This window comes from Juglans microcarpa x Juglans regia, chromosome 2S, assembly GCF_004785595.1.
Source record: "Juglans microcarpa x Juglans regia isolate MS1-56 chromosome 2S, Jm3101_v1.0, whole genome shotgun sequence".
NCBI classification, from domain to species: Eukaryota; Viridiplantae; Streptophyta; class Magnoliopsida; order Fagales; family Juglandaceae; genus Juglans; species Juglans microcarpa x Juglans regia.
Genome location: NC_054597.1, coordinates 2,865,830 through 2,888,764, shown reverse-complemented (window position 1 = coordinate 2,888,764; position 22,935 = coordinate 2,865,830). Strand labels below are relative to the sequence as shown.

General features: G+C 37.9%; 2 protein-coding genes across 2 annotated transcripts; both read right to left on the bottom strand.

Annotated features, from left to right (window-relative positions):
* Positions 1-4,347: 4,347 nt before the first annotated feature.
* Positions 4,348-6,027, bottom strand: LOC121252775 (transcription factor TCP20-like). Its single transcript, XM_041152577.1, has 2 exons — positions 4,789-6,027; positions 4,348-4,690 (listed from the first exon to the last, which is right to left on the bottom strand). The coding sequence occupies exon 1, from the start codon at positions 5,891-5,893 to the stop codon at positions 5,006-5,008; it is 888 nt and encodes a 295-aa protein (XP_041008511.1). The 5' UTR covers positions 5,894-6,027; the 3' UTR covers positions 4,348-4,690; positions 4,789-5,005.
* A 5,737-nt stretch (positions 6,028-11,764) lies between these two features.
* LOC121251943 (probable metal-nicotianamine transporter YSL6) lies at positions 11,765-22,494 on the bottom strand. The gene is given in 8 exon segments (XM_041151356.1): positions 11,765-12,004; positions 12,007-12,816; positions 13,244-13,376; positions 13,634-13,823; positions 20,063-20,200; positions 20,570-20,667; positions 21,123-21,295; positions 21,821-22,494. Coding segments are annotated over 8 exon segments (2,019 nt in total). The 5' UTR covers positions 22,176-22,494; the 3' UTR covers positions 11,765-11,882.
* Between the last annotated feature and the right edge of the window lie 441 nt (positions 22,495-22,935).

Genomic DNA, 22,935 nt, shown 5'->3' with positions numbered 1-22,935 from the left:
ACCCAATGGAGTCTTCCTTTTTCTCAAATGGTGGGCCGATTTCCTTCGTGCTGTTGCTAAAGAACCCACAACGACAAGTCAAAGTCCACCAAAGCTCACCATGTTCTTCACAGGGAAACGCATCATACCATTAATGCGAAACATACGCATGAAATAATGTAATACACCTAAAAAGATTTAAAATTCAAACTTTAATATTTCTCATGTAAATTAACACCCCTCATGTCATGACTAGCGTAGAGGGTGCGTCATCTTCGTCGATTTGCAACTAAAATGTGTAAGGCCCGTTTCCTTTGAATAGTCCAATCTAATTTTAAAACGAATCTAACTTCCAAACATTTAATTTTTAAATCACTAAATTTATCTCAATTCAAAATTTTTTTACACGTGAGACTCATAACTTTTTCAATTCAATACATTTTTACATGCGGGACCCACAACTCTTTTCAACTTCCCATAAATACATCTAAACTCATCTTAACATCCAAACACATCTAAACTCATCTTAGGTAGCTCTCATAAAACTCATTTTACCATTTCAACTTACTACTATTCATAAAGAACTCAATTCAACTCAACATCCAAATGGAATTTAAGGCTGTATTTAGATATTGAACTGAATTAAGTTGAGATGATAAAATATTGTTAGAATATTCTTTTTTAATATTATTATTATTTTAGAATTTGAAAAAGTTGAATTTTTTATTATATTTTGTATTAAAATTTTAAAAAAAATTATAATAATGAGTTGAGATGGATTTAAGAACTAAATCAAGAATAACAAGGTTAGGAGATTGAACAAGGTGGACTGGGTTGCTGTCGTCGTAGTACAGCTTCATTGCCTAAGCCGGCCTCTTTAGACTCCGAAAATGAAAGGGAGGGCTCGTCTTATCTTTTGGGCCTTAAAAATGGCACAAACAAAATCATGGTCTTTACTGGTCATCAATTCCGATTGCCTGCATTTGTTTTCTTCACAACCTGCAGGGTTATCATGATTTATGTGGTGGTGCGAGCTTCTGATCTCTCTTTTTCTTCATCTTCAAATCATTTACAGAGAAGTACTTCTGACTAAGGTTTTTATGGATAGAATCATGCCTTAGAAAAGAATAGCTCACGGAATTTATAAGTCTATTTGTATCGTCGTTCGTAGATAGCAGCTTAAAGGAGTGACATTATTATTGACTCACGTTTATTTTGGTACATACATGTATTTATGTGCTTATGAGTCTGCATGCAGCATCCATCCCAACGCAACTATACATGGTTCTAGTGTTGCAGAAATCGGTTTTATACAGTAGTAGTGAAGTCTGGGTTCAGTGACATTGGACGTACGTTCCTTTTTTTGAAATTGGTTCTCTCACACACCAGGTGTTGACTAGGGGCTGAAGTATGTGAAATGTATTGTCGACTTTGTGTATGGAGATTTGTGTCCTACAGAGTACTCTTCCACAAAGGTTGAAAAATATGGTTTTGTTTGTAGTTTTCGGCAGCTGAATGAGTTCCATGGATGTGAGCGCACACGTTATAAGACTTTGGATCATTTTGATTCGCTTTCGCAGTCTAATAGCATGGGTTTTGACTGTAACCCCCGCCCCTCGCTTGCTTCTTTAAAGGGCAAAAAAAAAAAAAAAAGTCTGCCGTCCGCCTGCCCATCCCGGTCAATGGATGGATTTTCCGGTCCTGATTACGACGGGATGGGTGAATTGGCCGGGCGGGCCGAGCAGCGGAAATCTGTTGTTGCCATATGGCAGAGTTACGTGTACTTGAACAGTTGACCCGTTGTCCATTTACAGTGTTGAGCCGAATAAAGTGAGGACCATGACTGCATTGACTGGATGGAAGACACCATTATTCATACCATCGAGTGCACACACAAACCAGGCACGAGTTGGGTCCCACATAACCCAATGAGGAAAAGGCAAAAAGAGAGAACCAAAAAAATTACCGAGGAAACCGAAAGTGGACAAAAACAGGTGAAAATGAAACGAGATGCAGTTAGAGCTAATGGTGAGACGACGAGTAGCAGTTCCATTAACAAACATAACATGCTGGATGAGTTTGTAGGAGTCCTAAAAGGTGATGGGGGCTTTAATTTTTCTATGAGTCAAACTCACACTAAGTGGGGTTTAAATCAGGTGATTGTGTTCGATTGGGAACAAAGCTGAACTGACAGTGATGGCTTGCTCATGGTAATATCTAAAAGGAGATAAAACCATGTGGCCTATGTCCTCGTAACAGAACACAGCATAATCTAAGATCAACCATGACGAAATGATGGCGACTGTAATGGAGCTTTCAAGTCCTTATGAGGTAATAAATGTGAATCATTTTAATTCGTTCGAGAACAATTAGATGTGTTCTTAAATGCATTGAGCATAAATCTGGTTCAAGATAATAAATCAGAGTGTCTCAGAACATTATAATATGCATCACAAACATGTTATCAGTTCCTCTAAAACTGTCCCCTAGATCATTGTTCAGGTGTTGGGTGCAGCATGCAGATTTATCTAACATGACAAATAATGGCTGCAGAGCACTGAAATGTTAGAACTTGTAAATGTTTCTGTAATAATGCTAGAAAATGGAGATTTTGTGGCTTTTAAATGAGGTTTAATGGAAAAAAATATCTGCTTTTTCCCCACGGCAGGTTGATTCGAGAGTCACTAACGTTCATTGAGCAGAGATTTTTGGACCCTTTGATACCAACACTAGAATACCTGCCACAATATATCTTGAGAGTGACACGAAAGATCATTTATCTTGGGAAAGCAGATGTCCATTTCAGAATACAACTAGAGGGGCCACCACAATTATTGCTGAGGCTCACGCAGTGCAGGAGGAAAAACAGAAGCAGAAAGAGACCCGACCGAGAAAAACTATTAGAGCAGAGACATCATTGCTGACTACAGCAATTGTGTTAAAGAGGACAAAAGCAACCAAGAGTAGAGTAGAAATGAAAGTTGCATGCCAACTTTCATTGCACAGGATGACCCATTCTACTTCTACTTCTACTTAATATGTAAGCTTCATATATAAAAACACGTAAAGTGAAAAATCTCTCCGAAGCAAAAACTCTCAACATTTTCATGACTTGCACGCAGATTGTAGCGAGGATTTAAATATGTAATTTTAAATTTGTGGTTTCATATATCTCAATGAATCTTTAGACCGCTAAGAGAATAGAAATAAACTAGAGGTAGAAAAGGGCACAAGTGAAGAGAAAATAAGAAATTGATCAGCTTTAAGGTGTCGAGAAGCCCAATGAGATGCAGAATATATTTAACTCGGGAAGTGCTTACATAGAAGTTTACGCTCTTCTTATAAAGATAAAGAAAAAACCTGGAAAGGAATCATGAAGGAGCGCATATAAATTAACGACATTTCAAGAAAATCAAACAGATTCGAATTCAAAGTTCTGGAGTTAAAAGAAACATATAAACTAGAGTCATTTTGATCATTCCATTCTCATTACATTAAAAAAAAAAACAGTAGCCAGACAGGACATATAATGTGATGAAAGTAGACCAAACTACTAAAAACTTCCACTTGATCCTCCGAATGAAGGTAGTTTAAATTCTTTTCTAATGCATTCTAATTCATCAACCAACTTTAGAGTTCAATATAGTCATACAAACTTGAGCACTGGATCCTGTGACACGCCGAGGTAACATGAATTGAGACTAGGGGCACAATATCAGCATACACTTGTCAATGAGATGCACTAGTGATATCAGGTATTGCCAACATATCGAAGTATATAGCAGTTCAATATATCTCCACGGACCAAAAGATGCTTGGAGAAGTAATGCAGCGATGTCGGATATCATGGACATGTCAAGAGCATGAGCGCAAATGGAGGACTATTGGGAAGAGATTCAGCGCCATTTAACTGGTCTTAATTATTCTCTAGCTCATGTTTACAGAGAGGTAAATGGAGCTGCCGATGGTCTAGCAAAACGGGGCGCTCAAGGATACATGGGTTATTGGTCTTCATTGTCAGATCTCCCTTCTTTCGTTAGAGGGACCATTAGATTGGATAAGGGAGGTTTTTCGTATATCAGGAAATGTAGGAGGTAGGATTATTTGTTCTACTCGGTTGGGTGGGGTTGTTTTTGTTGGTTGGTTTATGTTTTTGTTCATAGTTTCTACAAATGTATGGAGAACCATGTTGCCTCAACGCGTACCTAAATCAAAACTAACCACTTCGAATGTAGGGAAAAAAACAAACAAAAATATTTTATACCCGGAACACAGCAGATTGTGGAGATCAATCCTTGACAAATTCCAAAAGATCAAAACTCAAATAAAGAAGAAAATAAAGTCAATATCCTTACAGAGTAAGAGAGATAGGTTCAAAGCTGTATATTTCTGAAGAGGTAATAGATTGTTTATAGATATTAGCTAGCAAGTAAAATGCATGTATCAGACAGCCAGATTTTACAAACAATTTGCCCTTTCTGCGAAAACACAAGAATATATTAGATAATTAAAATCCCTTGCTAGATCTAAGAAGAAATTGGAAAAATATGACTATGAAACTCTAATGTCGCAAACAAACTGATCACCACTCCATCCACACCTAAAGGAGAACAACATAATTAAAGAGGCCTTACACCTATAATCAACACACCTCTGAATTAAACAAGAAGTTAACCCCAAACCAAGCAATCTGGCTGTGCACAATTTCCACCTGCACATTTTACACCAAAAGCAACACTAACAATTAACACCTCTTTGGTATATGAAGAGAATAATAATTAAAACAAACCATTTAAGAATAAGAAGCACCTGTTTTTGGAGACTTCAGTGATGCAGAGGTCAAAAAGAAGGGGCAAACCAAATCCAGTCCCTATTGAATTCTTTCAGTATCTCTTTTCTCGTTTTTTTTTCTTTTTCCAAATTATACAATACAAAAACCATTACAAAAGAACTCAGCCTCTGAAAGTGCCACTTCTTTGATGCCCCTCTTCAAATTTGTAGATTTTAATGTCCCCAAAGTCCAAACCTACTGTCCTGACCCTTGAGAATCATCCTTAGCAGGAGGATGATGCTGTTGCTGCTGCACTCTAGAATGCCCCATCTGCTGATAAATATGGCTCAAGGCTTGGGGGTTCAAAACCCCAATATGACCATCTTGGGACAAGCCAAGTTCCAACCCAGGTAGCTGCTGGTTACTCCCACCCAATATTGAGGTGAAACTCATAGGACCCATATTGCTGGCTGGCAAGTCAAATCCAGGGAAGCTAATCTTTTGCAGGTAATTTGAACTCTCACTGCCCAAATTAGTTGTCGATGGACCAGATGATGACTGAAACCCAAAGCCACTGACCGGGGGCCATAACCCTGTGGCCACATGGGGTCTCCCTATATTCCCACCTACCATTGCCCAACTGGTCCTACTGCCTGACCCAATACTGGACCCCCCTAAATCATCAATCTTTTGGTGCAATCCAGCCGATAGAGAGGTCCCCTGCTGCGAAACAGAGCCCCCTGCCGCTGCCAAAGCTGAAGCCGGTATAGTTCCCGTCCCGGTGGCTGCAATTATCGACGGCTCAGCCTGCTGTAATAGCCACTGTATGGTTTCCCCATCAGATTTGTGGCCCAATTCTCTGGTCAATTGAAAAATCCGCGCTGCACATAGAGCCGGCATCCTTATCCGCCTTCCTCTGCCTTCAACTTTGGTGTGCCTGTCTTTGTTTGAGCTTCTCTTGGGGGCCAACTGCTTCTTGCCCTCTTCTTTGTCAGCAATCACAATCTGGAAGTCTTTGATTTCAGCAGGCTTGTTCTCACCCATGTTTGGTTGTTGTTGTGGTGGTGGTGGTGGTGGCTGAGGGACGCTTAAGAAGCTTGGTACTTGTTGTGGCTGCTTTGCCATTGAGCCCTTGGGATCCATGAACAGGGCAAAATAAGAAAAAGGACAAAAAAAAAAAAAAAAAAAAAGAAAAAAAAAATGAAAGAAAAAGGGGTCCTCTTTCTTTGATTGAAGAAGGTGACTGAAAAGTCCTAGACAGGTTTTCACTGTTTTTGGCAAGGAATGAGAAGACAAAACCCATATAATATTAAAATCCCGATGTGCCCCGAGGCCCAATTGTCCATTTTTAACTCTGGTTTTAGTTTCATTACGTGTTTTTTTCCTTTTTCACTGTTGGGGGGGGTGGGTTGTTTTGACTAGTTTGATGTGAAAGTACCTCAGAGACACACATGCAAACCCATTCCCACGTTCCATAGTCTCTCTCTCTCTCTCTCTCTCTCGCATGCTATTATTGCAGCGACAACAATACATGACGATGCCATCTCTTGCAAGGGACTCAAGTGTCCACGTGGACATTTGGCTGTCGCCACATGGCAGCCTATGAGTGGTAGTGTAGTTGCTTCTAACCCACTCCAGGCCATCCTTCAGATATGTCAAAAAAAAAAAACGCGCATACACCCACAAAAATTAAAGCAGAAACGTAATAATGGGATCAGCAACCACGAGATATGGACCAGAGGGGCGTTATTGCAGATTTGTAGTTGCATACAAAGGGGCGCGCAAGGTCTTGATTTCATTTTCAAGTTTATAGAGATAATGGGAGTTGGGGGCCCTGCGGCGTGAATTAATTCTAGAGTTTCCAAAGGTTTATGGGTCATTAGTGGTGTATCAATTGTATAGGATTGTATGATTAGACCATGCCTTTTTGTGACCTTCACTTGCAGCTTCAGCATTAGGGAAATTTTTTTTTTTTTTTTTCCTCATAAACTGCACACGTTTTCCAAGGAAAAAGGGAATATGATTTTGTATATATTAAAAAAAACGATAAACACACGTTACTTTTTACATCACATTATACGATCTATTTTAAAATAAAAAGTAATTTAATAAAATATTTTATAAAAGTAATATCACTTTACAAAAAGAGTAATGATAAACATACAACATTTTATATAATATTTTTTACAACACAATATAAAATAAGAATATTTTTGTAAAATAATGTTGGTTTTATAAGATATTTTACAAAAATACTCCTCTTTTTAAAATATTGTTGTATAAAATATTGTATAAAGTGTTGTGTGTTTTTATTTTCTTACAAAAATATCCTAACTTTAAAATATGTGTTATGAAATATGTTGTGTGAGTATCATTACTCATTCTTAAAAGAACCGTAGTTCTCCTATTATCAATCATCTTTTAGGTATCGTTTAGATAGTAAAAGTGTTTCATTTCATCTTATCTCATCAGTATAACTTTTTCGAATTTCTATATAAAATATAGTAAACAATTTAACTTTTTCAAATTTCAAAACAATAATGATATTAAAAAAATAATATTTTAATAATAATTTATTTAATTTTTATTTAAAATCATCTCATCTCATCTTACTATCTAAACGTAAGCTAATGGTTTTTGTGAAGTTGATAACATAATAAAGCAAATGTATTTTTGAAAGAGGAAAGATCACGTGTGTACGTATATTTCTTGAGAAGGGAAATTATATGCATAATCATGTAGAGAGAGAGAGAGAGAGAGAGAGAGAGAGATTAGAATACACTCACCTACGTACGAGCCCTTAGTTTATTATAACCAAGTACCAAAAACAGCTGAAGAAAGTGACAAGAAGTTCCTTAAGTTTCTCCCAAGACAAAGATGCCCAGTTTCATCGGAAGGGTATTCAATTGTGATTTGAATACAATTTTCAAATGTCTTAATGTCCCATGCATTGATAATATCATAGCATATAAATACATAACACAAATTAAACCTACTTACATTGTGCAGCATGCGAGCAGCCAGTGTACCAACCAGAGCTAGCTAGCATCGGTCGAATTGTAGGCTAGTAATAAATTCCATTATCAAATCATGTGGGGGAATAGAAGCAGAAAATGACATGATAATCCTTGGTTCAATCGCTTCATGGCACCTCAAATTCAATAAGCCTCTTGTCTTTTAGCCGCTAATGGTAGCTCTTTTTCTTTGAGCAAATATATATATAGAGTCCAATAGTACTGCACATAGTATTGTTCTCTAAAACAATCATGATCATTGAGTAGGTAAATCAAACACTTTTGTCTGATGTTACTAATTAAATCAATATATGAAAGTCTGAATTATTAATACCAAAGTTAAGACCATTGGTAATATTGTGGGGGTGTCCGCACAATATTATTCCTTCCGATCGCTCCAAAAGTAAACTAACAAAATGTGATGTCAATCGAATGTCATAAAAGATTTGAGTTTGTCTTTCCTAACACCAATTAATTTTAGGTCATTTGAAGTTCACGGTCCGACATAGCGTATGAGATCATAAGTTTCATGATCTAGCAGCCCTTGTCAACTTACAACAATATGAAGACCTATTTATAAGAAATTAAGCATCGGTTGGACAGTTGGTCCAAAGCTGCTTTATTTTCAAAATTCAAAAGTTTGCAGGTTGGTATGATTGGTCTTGATCCCTTTTCACTATTGGAGAATTTCAATCAAACCTAAATAAAGGGCAAGTCTTATTGGCCAAGATCAGTGCGTGACAAAGACCCCTAAACGGCTAAACCCCATGCTAGCTGCATGCATGCTTTCAAGATCGAACGACAACCATCCAGCAAAAGGCCGATAACTAGCAACCTGGCCTAATAAATTGACTTGATCTGTTGCATGAATTCATCTTGGTCACCATTTCGGGGATCCTACCATATATATTTTCTCTCATTTTTTTCACCTTTTCTTTTATCATGCATGCTCTCAAGTACTTGATTACTAATTAGCAAAGTTTTTCTACAAGTCACATAAGAAATGAGAGCATGGCTTTTTTCTGATCTTCCTTTGATCTCTTTTACTAAATTTTAGCTTTGTGCATGCTTTGATGTAGAGAAGACTAACTCCTTTGTTATCTAATGATAATACTTATGGTGGGAATGGCTATGTGTGTGTTGGTGATTGTTTTGCTAGTCATCTGTGCTTCCCACCATGGTGACAAGGGAGGGCCCCTCTTTGAAAGCTAGCTGTTTGAAATATCTTGCACCAATATCGCCTGAATTAATTCAAAACTTGAATATGAAAAAAAGCCAAAGCCAAAATGTTTTTTTTTTTTTTATACATTTTGAAAATGAGTTTCAAACTCCAAATTCTCATTTTGGAAGTTATGTCAATCAGGTTACAGACCTTTAAATAAAATTAAAATGTCTTAGAAGTACACAAAATGTCTTATATATATATGACCTTAATTATCTCTCATGGGTATGACATTTTATTAGAATTTTCACATATTAATTAATGTATCAGATATGTTAATAATCGAATTTTTTGTGAATATTTTATTTATTTATTTCCAGACTCGTGGAAAAATGGGTAATTCCACCAGCCTCCACCACATGATTAAATAGAATCCACAAGTACCACTGATTGGATGAGCTCCATTAATTATAAAGCCAGAATCTCTAACCGAATGCCTTCTTTTGATAAGATAGACCTATTCATTATCTGTATGTCTCATCTCCCCCACACTATGAGCCATCATTTTCTTCTGCTTCTAAATTTTTTTTTTGTTTGTTTCATCTTTTTAGGTTCTTACCCAACTTTTGTTAACGATTTTGTTTACCAGTCAAAAACGATTCACACAGAAGAACTGCATGCCCCCTCCCTTTTCCCCCCACAACACAGCTCAATTTAATATATATATATATATATATATGGCCAGATTTCTTCAATAATTTCATATGAATCGGCCTCTTAAGTGTGTGGCTTAGACTCATCAATATTCCAATATCAATCAATAAGCGAATGAAAAAGATGGTGTGGAGTTTAGTGGCCTGGGCTTAATAATCCAAAGGTCACCATCCGATGCATGTGCCTGATTGGCAATATACTCGAGTGGCTTCAATGAATTGGATTTCCCTATCAATGGAGAATCTAAATTTGTAATAGTTTTTTTATTTAGAAGGGGACTCGAATTAGTAAAGCATATATAGGCTTATTAGCAATGAAATATATTCATATCATGATCATGTGTCTGTATGTGTGTGGCAGTACTTTTTATCTGCCTCATGCACGTCCTCCACTTTCCGCCCAGATGAAGAACCAACTTCCAGATCTTTCTTCAAAGGAAAAAGGTTCCATATGCATCGATCTATATATATATATATATAGTTGCTCGATCGAAATTCTTAGAGACATGCAAAATAGTTAGTTCCTAAAAGCTGTGTGAGACTATTGTGAGCTAGGGCATCTTCTATGATCAACACTTCTTTAATTTCATTCATATATGCCTGCAGATCAGTGACACATTATTTAGGATAGATCATTGGGAATTTGGGGGCATTGGGAAGGCTTCTACGCACAAAAAATTCAAATCTAACATCCATCTTAGCATATATCACACTACGAGAAATAATAGTTATAATTGTGAATGTATAAATATCGTACAATAAAATAAATAAATAAATACAAATATCACATAAATAAAAAATTAACTTTTTAATAGTAGACTCTACTCTTTTTCAAAATGACTGATTCACGATTATATGTAGTATTGTTCATTTCATAATATATAATATATTTAAATATTAACTTAAAAATATTAAAATTCTATTTATAAATGACCAACATTTTCGATTTGAATATATAAAATATATCATCTCATCATTATAATTTTCTTAAATCTTCGTATAAAATATAATAAATAATTTAACTTTTTTAAATTTAATACCAAAAATATTATAAGCTGACATGTACACAGATTCTGGAGATAATCATGTTAAATCAGGCCAATATATATATATAATTATATATTAATTTATTAATAGATGTAAAAGAATCTGAAGATAAGGATAAAAAAATGAGAGATATGATTACTATGGGACCCAGCAAACCGCGTATCGCTCTATAGGTGTCCACGTAGAACCCTTGGCAACAAAGCTCTATGAATTAGAAAGTCAAACAAATGATGAGTCAATTTAAAATGCTTAATTGCCCTTTATTTTTTTTCAAAGGAGTAGTTAGAATACTTATCGTGCTTAATGATGGGTTGTGTGACAAGGGATTGCAAAGCAACCCCCAAAAACATTCTCACCCACCCAAGCTTTTAGAAAAGCAGAGAATATGTGCAATTTTATACAGCCTTGTATGCTTTTCTTTTCCAACTTCCACCTATAGATATTATTGTGTTTTGTTAGCATTTTACACAGCTACTCGATCGTTAACTTGCTCTAAGAATAAGATATCTGCCTCTCTCATTCTCTAACAGTACTGCAATACAAGGAAATCATTCAAAGAAATAATATTGAATGATATTTGAATAGGTCATAATAGATTTTTTAAAAAACTGCTATATATACAAATAAATTATATAAAAATAAATCTATAAATTAATATGATTTTATAAGATTCGTTAGATTTAAATCTCGTTTAGATAGTAAGATGAGATAATTTTAAATGAAAATTAAAAGTTGAATAAAATATTATTTTTTAATATTATTATTCTTTTAAAATTTAAAAAAATTGAATTGTTTATTATATTTCGTATAAAAATATGAAAAAATTGTAATGATAAGATGAAATAAAACCGTTTCTATATCCAAACAAGACCTTAATTTATAATAAAAATAAATTTACAATCTGATATATCACATCAAGCTACATCAATTTGTAGATTTATTTTTGTACAATTCTTTTGTGAGAGTGTTTTCCTATTTTTTTATTTTTATTTGCTTATTCTATCATATTTAAATTTTATTTGGTACTTCTGATGTAATTAGAATTAAATTTTATTTCAGATGCAAATAAGTCAATTCAATTCATCATATAAATGACATTTACACGATCCAACAAACATTCCAATTCAAAGAAACATATAATCACAAAGGGCTTTTCACTTTTCTTTGTTTGGGGGGAGGGGTGTTTGCCATTCTGCTCAGCTTCTGGAAGAAGGACCAAAGTACATGCAGATGGGCGGATTGATCCTGAAAATAGAGAGGATTGCTGATGGGATTGTCCAAATACCGTCACCACATATCAAACCTGAAGCAACGGCCCTGAATAATCCTCAGCATCCTTCCTATTAATTCGCTCCCACACATACAATATCACTGTGCCAACAAACATGTCTATAGCAAAGTAAGCTCCGATGTAAAATGGGACTGCCATAGCCATTGGAATTGGAATATACTGGGAGATCCTTTTAGGAATCACATCCCTCATGAGGTTTATAATTAGAGCTGCCACAAAAAACCCACAACACATGGCCAGGCAATGGTTCGGCAGCTCAGAGAATCCCTCGATACCTAGAATGGCCATTTCCCTGAATATTACGGCATATGGTGCTTTGTAGGGACCATCAGGTGAGCCGATATCAAAAGCAGTCCAAAACAACCAGAATGTAAGTGGGGCAATGATACAACCCATGGCTGTTCCCACTAACTGGCTCACAAACATAGACTTAGCTGAAGATAATGTGAGGTACCCAGTCTTGAAATCTTGCATGAGATCAGCTGCAGTGGAGACAATGGACATCATAACCCCACAAGCTGCTAAGCCGGCTACAACCCCACCATCGGTTCCAACCAAGGAAGCAAAGATAAAAAGACCAATCTTTCCGTAAGTTGAGGCCAGGTTCCAATCCGTGAGTCCAGTACCATAAGAATTGCAGAAGGCAAGGGCAGGGGCAAGGATGTATGAGCTTAGAACCAGATACCACTTGAGGGGTGGAAAGATGACTGGTATTGTTGCTGTTGATATTGCAGCCAGACCCACATATCCAGCAGCTGCAAACCAGGAGGGGATTCTGTCTTTAAGAAATATCTCATCCCTTCTACTTTGCTCCATTAGTAGTTTAGAACTTTCATCATCTGCTAATGAACATATTAAAGAATATCAATAACAGATGTGTCACAATGCCATACTAACCAATTTCGGACAACAACATATATCTCTCACACTATAATAAATGGGCCGAAATCAGTTTAATTTAAGAATGTAAGTAATGATTTTTTTATAGGTAAAATAAAAAGAATTTAAGTAATGAAATTGCAATTACATCTGTTCAGATTAAGAGAATCTCAAGGATATTTATTGTAATTTACCTGTGATAGTTAATGAACTCTTAACCCACAATCATATGCTTCCATTACAAAGACATAGTTGGGTGTCCAATTACCATTTTTCAAAATTTATTATTAAAAAAAACCTTGGCAAAAAGATATACATGAATAAAACATGTAAAATTGACAGAAGACATTTTTCAAATAAAATTGAAGGCACTGCGTATCCTCTCACCTAGAATCTCTGCAGTGACAGGAAGGTTGCTCTGTTTGGTGCTTTTGTTGCAGATTTCCTTCACAGTTATTGCTATTATCTTGATCAAATTGTAAATACCATCCCCAAGGATAAGTGAAATGGCTATGAAGACCTGCAAGCAACATGACAGGTAGGAAAAACCAGTTTAGAGAAGTCACAGAAAGATAACATTTCACCAAGGCATTGTAGAGAGATATAGCTTTACTATGTGGTTTACATCCCACCCAGGTGGCATTTTTCTCCCGATTTACCTACAGACTACAGTCCTTCTCAAGGCAAACATCAAGATGTAACAATCCCTTCTGGGATCATGCAACTTGTGTGAAGGCAAGAGGTTACACAGTTCAAATAATTCTTTTTTCACCATACCTTGTATCCATAGAGACCTCTAAAATCATTGCTCTCAAGGTCAGCAGGGTACCAGTTTCCGGCATGTTGAGAAATGAAGGGCCAGAGGAAACCCCACGATATGATAGCCCCAAGAAGCACTGAGCAGTTGACTATATGCGGGCAAATAAGACCACAACCAACATAAGTTGGACTGAAGTCAAAATAAAACCTGTGTGAAGGAAATTGTTTTAACCATGATATGCCCAAAATATTTTTTATGGAAGCAGCTCAAACTCATGAAGTTAACAAGCATTAATATGTAAGCATACGTAAATACACACTTACATACATATGTACCTACATACCAAAAGCACACACAGACCCACAGTTAGATAAAGCAATACTCTCATTTATGGTTTTTAATTTTCCCTCTTTTGTACTTATCAAAAAAAAAAAAAAAAAATTCCCTCTTTTGTTGACCTAATGTGCAATTAAGGTCTCGTTTGTTTTCACAACTCATCTTATTTAATCATTACAACTTTTTCCAATTTCCACACAAAATAAAATAAACAATTCAACTTTTTCAAATCCCAAAACAAAAGTTTTTCTTTTATAAGTAATAAGATATTTTATTGATATAAAGGAAGGCATAGCCCAGGTACACTAGAAGTATACATGTGAATACACCTAGTTAGGGACTAGAAACAGTTACAAGGAAATCATGAAAGCTAAGACCATTCAAATCAAGAGCAATGGCCCACACAAACAAAGTCTTCCAGAAAAAACTCCTAAACTCTTCCAAGGAGCGTTCATGATCCTCAAAAAGTCTCTCATTACGTTCGTTCCAAACACACCATAGAATACATATAGGTACCATCTTCCATACTGCTACAATCTATGGTGTCCCTGTGATCCCTCTCCAACTTGCTAACAAATCGACCACCCTACCCGGCATCACCCATGCTATACCCATTCTACTGAGAAAATAAGTCCAGATATCTCGAGCAAACTCGCAATGTAAAAGTAGATGGTCCACCGTTTCCCCACTTTTTCTGCACAAACAGCACAAATCCATAATAATAAGGCCACATCTTCTAAGATTATCAATGGTCATGATCTTCCCTAGAGCCGCCGTCCACACGAAAAATGTAGCCTTTGTAGGTGCTTTAGTCTTCCGTATGTTCTTCCAAGGGAAATTGTGCCTTTGTTGCATAGTAATGGAATCATAAAAAGGGCATACCGAAAATTTCCCTTTCTTAGAAGGATGCCATTTCATCATGTCTTCCATAGTGGCAGCAGTAGAAATGTTGTACAGCATGTTCAGAAATCCCACCAGCTCAGTCACTTCCCAATCATGTGCATCCCGAGTAAGGTTGATGTTCCACTCCTGTGAACCTTGATTAATAACCCGCAAGTCAGCCACCATAGCTTCTTTTTCCCGTGCAATTCTGAAAACTATGGGATAAGCATCCTTCAATGCCGTGTCTCCCAACCACACATCATGCCAAAAGCTGATCCTACTATCATCCCCCAAACGCAACCAGATATTATTAGCAAAAAAACACCAACCTTTTCGTATATACTTTCATAGCCCCACTCTATATGTCCCCCTACCCTCTTTAGAACACCAACCCCCCTTTCACTTCCATACTTCATATCAACTACCCCTTTCCATAATGCTCCCCGCTCATGGTTATAACGCCACAACCATTTTCCTAATAATGCCTTATTAAACGCCCTCACGTTCCGGACCCCCAATCCACCATCTCTCAAGGGAGAACATACCTTTTCCCACCTTACTAAATGAAATTTAAACTCCTCTCCTAGCCCACTCCACAAAAAATCACGTTGTAACTTCTCTATTCTAGAAGCAATACTAGCAAGGAGGGGAAATAAAGATAAATAATATGTGGGGAGATTGGATAAGGTACTCTTAATAAGTGTGATTCGCCCCCTTTAGAAAGATACAATCTTTTCCACCCGGCCAACCTACGCTCAAATTTTTCCAACACCCCCTCCCAAATTGTCTTAGTTTTGAAAGAAGCCCTCAACGGAAGACCAAGGTACTTCAATGGCAACGAAGAGACCCCATATCCAAAAATATTCGCCAACCCTCCAACATTGCAAACCCTACCAACCGCAACCATCTCCGTCTTGGCAAGATTAACCTTCAACCCGGATACCGCTTCAAAACAAAGTAAAATGGCCTTCAAAGATTGAATATGTCATGCATTTGCTTCACAAAAAAGCAAAGTGTCATCTGCAAACAAAAGGCAAGAAATAATGGTGGAGCCGTGAATATCTCCCACCGAGAAACCTGAAAAAAATCCTCCTTCTATTGCCGCCGACACCATTCGACTTAAGGCCTCCATTACTAGGACAAATAAAAGGGGTGATAGTGGGTCACCTTGATGTAGACCCCGCGAGCTATTAAAGAAGCCCATGGGATCACCATTTACCAGAACCGAGAAGCAAACCGTTGACACACAATGCCTTATCCACTTCCTCCATTTTTTCCCGAACCCACATCTCCTTAGCATATACATCAGAAAATCCTAGTTAACATGATCGTATGCCTTCTCCATATCGAGTTTGCATAAAATACTTGGAACCCCTGACTTGAACCTGCTATCCAAACATTCATTAGCTATAAGAACCGAGTCAAAAATTTGCCTCCCCCTCACAAAAGCATTTTGAGACTTAGAGATAATATTCTCCATGACCGTGCTCATCCTATTAGCTAGAACTTTGGCAAGTATCTTATACACATTGCCCACAAGACTAATCGGCCTGAAATCTTGTACCTCTCTTGCACCGACCTTTTTAGGGACTAATGCAATAAAAGTAGCATTTAAGCTTTTCTCAAATCTGCCATAAGTTTAGGGACTAATGCAATAAAAGTAGCATTTAAGCTTTTTTCAAATCTGCCATAAGTGAAGAATTCCTGAAAAACCAGCATTGCTTCCTCTCGCACCACCTCCCAACAAGTCTGAAAAAAAGCCATAGTGAATCCATCCGAGCCTGGAGCTTTATCTTTATTCATTTTCCTGATTACTTATTGTACATCTTCCTCTTCAAAAGGTCTCTCCACCCAAGCCATACTATTTTGATCTATGACCTCAAAAGCTAGGCCATCTACCGCAGGCCTCCATGAATGAGGTTCCGATAACAAATGCTCAAAATGCCCTGCCACATACTCCTTTATCTCAACCTGATCTGAAGATACTTCTCCATCTATGTTCAAGGACTCAATGGAGTTGAACCTCCTATGTGCATTGGCAATGCGAAGAAAAAACTTTGTGCTTTTATCCCCCTCTCGAAGCCACAAAGTCCTTGACTTTTGTCTCCACGAAATATCTTCCATTAGGGTTAATCTTTCTAGTTCAGAAACTACTTGACCTTTTCTGTTGTTTTCTTCCCCTACACCCTCCAAGCCTTGTAACTCTTGAAACAAACTCTTCTTCTGTAAGCTTACATCACCAACTACCTGTTCATTCCAAGTCTTCAAATCCTTCTTCAAAGCTTTCAACTTTCCCGCCAATACATAACTCGGATTGCCCTCAATAAGGTACGAATTCCACCATTGCCTGACCAAATCCACAAAGCCATCCATCTTTAACCACATATTCTCAAACTTGAACGGCCTTCTACCCCCTTGGATACCACCGCAATCTAACATTACAGGGAAATGATCAGACCATATCCTTGGAAACCTAGTCTGACTTACATTTGGATATTGTGTCTCCCACGAGGGAGAAATGAGAAATCTGTCCAGTCTTGACCAAGTTTGATTATTAGACCAAGTGTAATCACCTCCCATTAACGGTAAATCCATAAGTCCTACCTCGAAAATAAAATCTGAAAAATCCACCATGGCTTGGTTTTGCCGCCCTCCCCTGATCTTTCACTGAAAAATCTTGTCACGTTAAAATCCCCACCTATGCACCATGGGACCTCCCACCAAGAACATAGGCCAGCAAGCTCATCCCAAAGTAACCTCCTCTCACTATCCAAATTAGGATCATAAACCCCAATGAATGCCCATAAAAAATCATCTTCAACATTTTTAAAAGAACACCCCACCGAATATTCTCCCACAAACTCATCACTATTCTCCACCACCCTCTTATCCCACATAATCACAATTCCACCCGAAGCCCCTTTCGAAGGTAAATATTTCCAGCCTACATATTGACAACTCCACAAGCTTCTAATAATTCTTCTAGTGATAAGCTTCAATTTTGTTTCCTGCAGGCAAATGATATCCACTTTCCATTGCCTTAATAAAGCTCTTATTTGCAACCGTTTATTAAACTCGTTCAACCTCCTAACATTCCAACACAAAATTATGTGCTTCATTTATCAATTATACCATCCCTCCCCTTGTTTCTTCCACGATTTGCACCCCCCTCATTTCCATCATAATTAATGGACCACGTCAGCCTCTTCAACTCCCTATCTCTTTTTGACCCTGCACTATGTTGACCTGCCTCAATGGCTATAATCAAAGCCTTAAATTGATCTTCATAACCCTTGCACGAAATTCCCAGGCAACTTTGAAGTTCCTCTACTTTTTTCAATACCCAATCATCTGAAACAGTAGGAAGAATCATACTTATTGGGTCGGATCCACTCCTGCAGACTCCTCCCCCTCTATAGAGCATTTACTTGTATCAAGCTTCATCGACTGGCCATCCCCTTCTATCTCTGATGTACTTCCACACTCCACAGCAACAATAGCCTCTGATCGAACTCCCTTCGAAAGCTTACCATGGACCAAACCCCAAGGCTATCCAGCTGGATCTGTCCCGAGAACAGCAACTCCACAGGCATCCCTTGACTCGCCGAAAGGTTCTGTGGCAGCCCATCATCAAAAATACACAGTTCTCGACCATTCCCTTCAACAAAATCCCCCACCTCCGCCACCGACGGCTGTATAGCCACCGCCGAGCCCCCGTCTGAGTCGCCATACGCCATCGCACTATTCTGTGCCAGTCCCTGCCCAAGACTCGGTCTTGGTGTACATATATTGGGCCCCTCCAGAGAACCCGAAACAATAGGAGCTGTGGGTTTCGGAAGCTGCATCCCTACCGACGACGATGCTTCCGGCGAAACCACTCCGTCCTTCGACCTCGTCATCGCCGGCGTCGATGTCACTGACCCACCCCCCGATGGGCCTGCTGCATGCGCTGGTTTCTTCCTCCAGAAAGGTGGAGTGGGCTCGGGCCTTTGAGCTGGCCCAGCACCTGCATCCTGGGCCTTCCCTTTTGGCCCAGCACCTGCATTCTTTATCCCTGTTTCCAGCCCACTCCCCAAGCCCAGCCCCAATTCTTCTTTACCTAAAACGCACCGTATGAGTCCCTTAACTTTAAGATTCATCTCCTCTAGCGTAGCCTCCATATCCAGTAATTCCTGCAAAATCTTTGCCTCTACTTGCCCAGACCACCTGCCACTTCCGTCTTGTCTTTGATTTTCTCCCGAACAGGAAGATCACCTGCCCATAGTAGGCCTGCCATATTTGACCTTTGCACATCTCTAGTTGACTGCAAAGCCTCCTTATACGTGAAAGCTACTATCGACGAAGACGGAAGAACTCTCCTCTTCCTACCTTCACTGCCAACCTCCCTCAACGCCGCCGCAAGTTTTCTCCATCCCATTCCATCTTCGTCCCCAGGTATGATGATAAAGCTCCGACTTCCACCTCCACTATATACCACCAGAGACAAATAGCTGCCGCGGGAGTTAGAACCTTGCTGCACAACAAACGCTCTGTTTCCTTCTCTATAAGCAGAGTAATAACCCTTACTGCAGTGTTTTTGACAAACCTCCAACGTTCTTGAAATCCAATGTGCAGTTCCCAAACCCAGGTCAAGTTTTGCACTCCTTTCCACCCCCTCTCAGTGATAAGCACTCCACTCCCAAGTGCCCGTACCTCGAACACCTTGGACTCAATTGCTAGACTTCTCACAGGAAACATTTTCCTTCCAATAGCACTCCAACCAACCACCTTCAACCTCCCACAACCACCATCCTCAACAGAGCTTGAAGAAAAATATATTGTGTACAGAGAGAATTTCTACTTCATTCAAAATTTAGAAATCTAAACAAAAATAATATTAAAAAAAATATATTCTAACAATATTTTATTCAACTTTTAACTTTAATCTCAACTCATCTCATCTCATCTGCGAAAACAAATGAGGCCTAAATTATCGTGGGGGGTATTTATTATTCTACATGGCAAGGGAGATGCAAGGTTCAATATTTACTGAACATGACAAACACCTCAAGCAAAAATACGCTCTGATGATGTCAGTCATTACCCTCTATGTTCACCATACTCCAGCTTAGAGCACAACATGCAATAAAGCTGCAATTTTTTTTAAGGGCGGCAACAAGGAGGGAGGTGGGGGAGTTTGCAAGTGAGGGAAAAGGAGAACTAGGAAAGCAAAAGTAGAAGAATCTCACGTGCTCTTATATAACGCCAGGCCAAGCGTAGGAAAATTGTCAAATCCACAAGAATCACCAATACCACTGAAGAACCACTTAAAGCAGCTCCAGAATAAACTTATGCCCAAATATTTTCCAAGACAACGGACTTGATTCCTGTAAATAGTTTAAGATGAATTAGAGAGAGCAACTATAGTTCTATTTCAATATACAGCACACATTAACTTGGATATGAATATGCAGGTGCAAGGTGTTTGTGTAATCAGTAAGGTGCACTAGAACCAGAATTGAACATCCCAATAAGTTGAGCAATGTCAATGATTTAACAGAATTTTCTCCTTTTAGCAGTGCCCTGAAAGCTGTTTAATATTGTTGCATATAGACATCTCATTCTTCATTATATTTCATTGGTTTGCTTTGCATTTACCATCTACATGCATGCAACACAGCTTTCATGACTGTGCACAACAGGTTCTGCATCAAGATCCAGAAATCAATGAAGAGTTTTGTATCTCTAGAACTTACCCTGCAAGCTCAGCTCCTGTGTTTGTATGAAAACTATTTATCAACATTGCAGTTGCTGTGCCACTAGGATACGTAAGCTTATAATCCACGACCATAACCTAAAAGCACGCAGAGAGATATGAGACAATAAGCTCCGAGAGAGAGAGAGAGAGAACAGTTCTTACTGTCAATTACATACTTAAACAGAGGTGGTATATGCAAAAGAGTTCCAGAGGAAAGAAAGCTCATTTGCTTGTATTAATTAAAAATTTGGAATGACGAACACCAACAGAATTAACCCACAAATTCCAGCTCCTTGCTCTATAATATGCATGAATGATGAAGTACGGCTAAGATCTCTAAGGCCCCCAATCAATATTAAAACAGTTAACTAATCCTCTAACAAGCTTGCTTGATAGTAAATCAAAAGCAATTTGAAAACCAAACTATTTGCTTCTATCCACAACCAAATTGGACTTCAACTTTTGCACATACAGAAATGATTTCACTTGAAAAAAAAAAAATCAATCAACGAAAGAAAAACAATGTTGAGATTTAAAACAGCAGAAACTACCTTACGAAGTGGAACAAGACTAAAAAGGCCAAGGAAGCTGACGACAAACATAAAACCAATCATCCAAAGCAGGCCTGGGTTCTTAACATCTTCAGCCCGGTTACCCGGATAGTCAGCACCAATGAGCTTGTAAGTTCTCTCATCCATTGCAATCATATATGAACCAAATCCCCCTGGCAGTCAATGGGAGATTCAGTAACATAATTAAGAACCACAATATAAAGGCCCCAAATTCGGAAAAATGTACCATGTCATGAAGGATATTTAGAGTGTAGAAACGCTATCAACGGTGAGGCAAGTTCGGTACTTTCCTTTTACATCGTCTAATGCTAGAAGGACAAGAAATACAAAGTGTGTGTTTCGAATTATAGTACTGAATAGAACATTCTTCAACTGCAGCCCTTGGGAGCTACATTGCATAGCTTTTCCACATTATTAGGGCAATCAGAAGATCTTGATAGTTATAAACGTCCATTTAATTTTCTCATAATTGATATAATCCTAAGATTTAGTTTTCCACGAACAACCACCTTTTTTTTTCTTTTCTTTATTTTTTCCATTTCGTTTGGAGGTACATAAATGTGGGAACTTCATCGTTAACGTTCTCTAACAAAACAGAGGACAAAAACTGAAAAATCAACACATGCAATTTAGGCGTGCTTTATATGTGGATGTATGCATAAAAATGTTGGGGTTACCGCTAAATGCGAGGCCATAACAAGCGACGACGCAGGTCTGGATAACGGTGTTCTCCTGCCTCGTGAAGGGCTGAACCGAGAATCCCAACTTGGACAAGAAGCTAGTCCAGGACTTGACGAAGAAGAACCCCAGCAAGCCAGCGGCAACGTTGAGGGATGGAATTATCCCGACCGTCAGATTGAGCTTGTGGGTGATGATGCAGAAGAGGGTCCCCAACAGGGCGCTCACGGACAGCCCTCTGATCGTGATCTGATCTTTCCACTCCGGGATACGCTCTGTTTCCACGGCCCCGATCCCCTCGGACTCCTCCAGCAATGGCTCGGATATCTCCACTGATGCGCTCTCCTTGCCCATGATATTCTTTACCCTTTTCTGGGTTCCTTATGCGGAATCCGTATGTTATGAAAGCGCAGTATGTATATGGCACGAAGATTGGGAAGAGTGAATGGTAGCTGAAAGAAAGAAGGGGCCAATTCGCTGGAAACTATGATGTTTGGTGGGGAAAGGTCGGTTAACGACGAAGGTTTTCGGAATTCTCAATTCTCGAGTTTCGAGGTCTGCACTGTTCTTTTTATGTATGAAAGTTTCTCATTTCCTCGCTTTCTGGGTTGGTTTTGCTTGCCTGCTGATAACGATTTTTGCGGCATTTTTTGATTCCCCCAAAACGCATCACTGTTTTCAGTTTTCCCTCGAAAAAAAATATATCACTATTTATATTAAAATAAATCTTCATAATCTCCTTACATTTTACGCTCTATATTTTTTTATTATTTTTTTATCAAATATTTATTATATAAATAATGAATAGAAAATTTGAAATAATTAAAAAAAAACTCAAAAAAAAAATAAAAAATATATATTAAAAAATTTAAAATTTTAAAAAAATATAGAGTGTGAAGTATGGTAGAGATTATGTAGCAAAACTCTTTATATTATATATATATATATTTTTTTTTAATGATTAAAAAATTGACTATTAATAGAATTTTATTTTTTTATTTTTTTTAATGGATAAGAATGTTTAAAAAATACTTAAAGAAAAATTAAAAAAAAAAAACTCATTTATATTAGTGTGGTGGACACATTTCATAGTTTCCCTAGCGTTATCCATCTT

Bases quoted from the DNA above. Each gene is read 5' to 3' on its own strand.
- LOC121252775 (XM_041152577.1), bottom strand. From the start codon at position 5,893: ATGGATCCCAAGGGCTCAATGGCAAAGCAGCCACAACAAGTACCAAGC.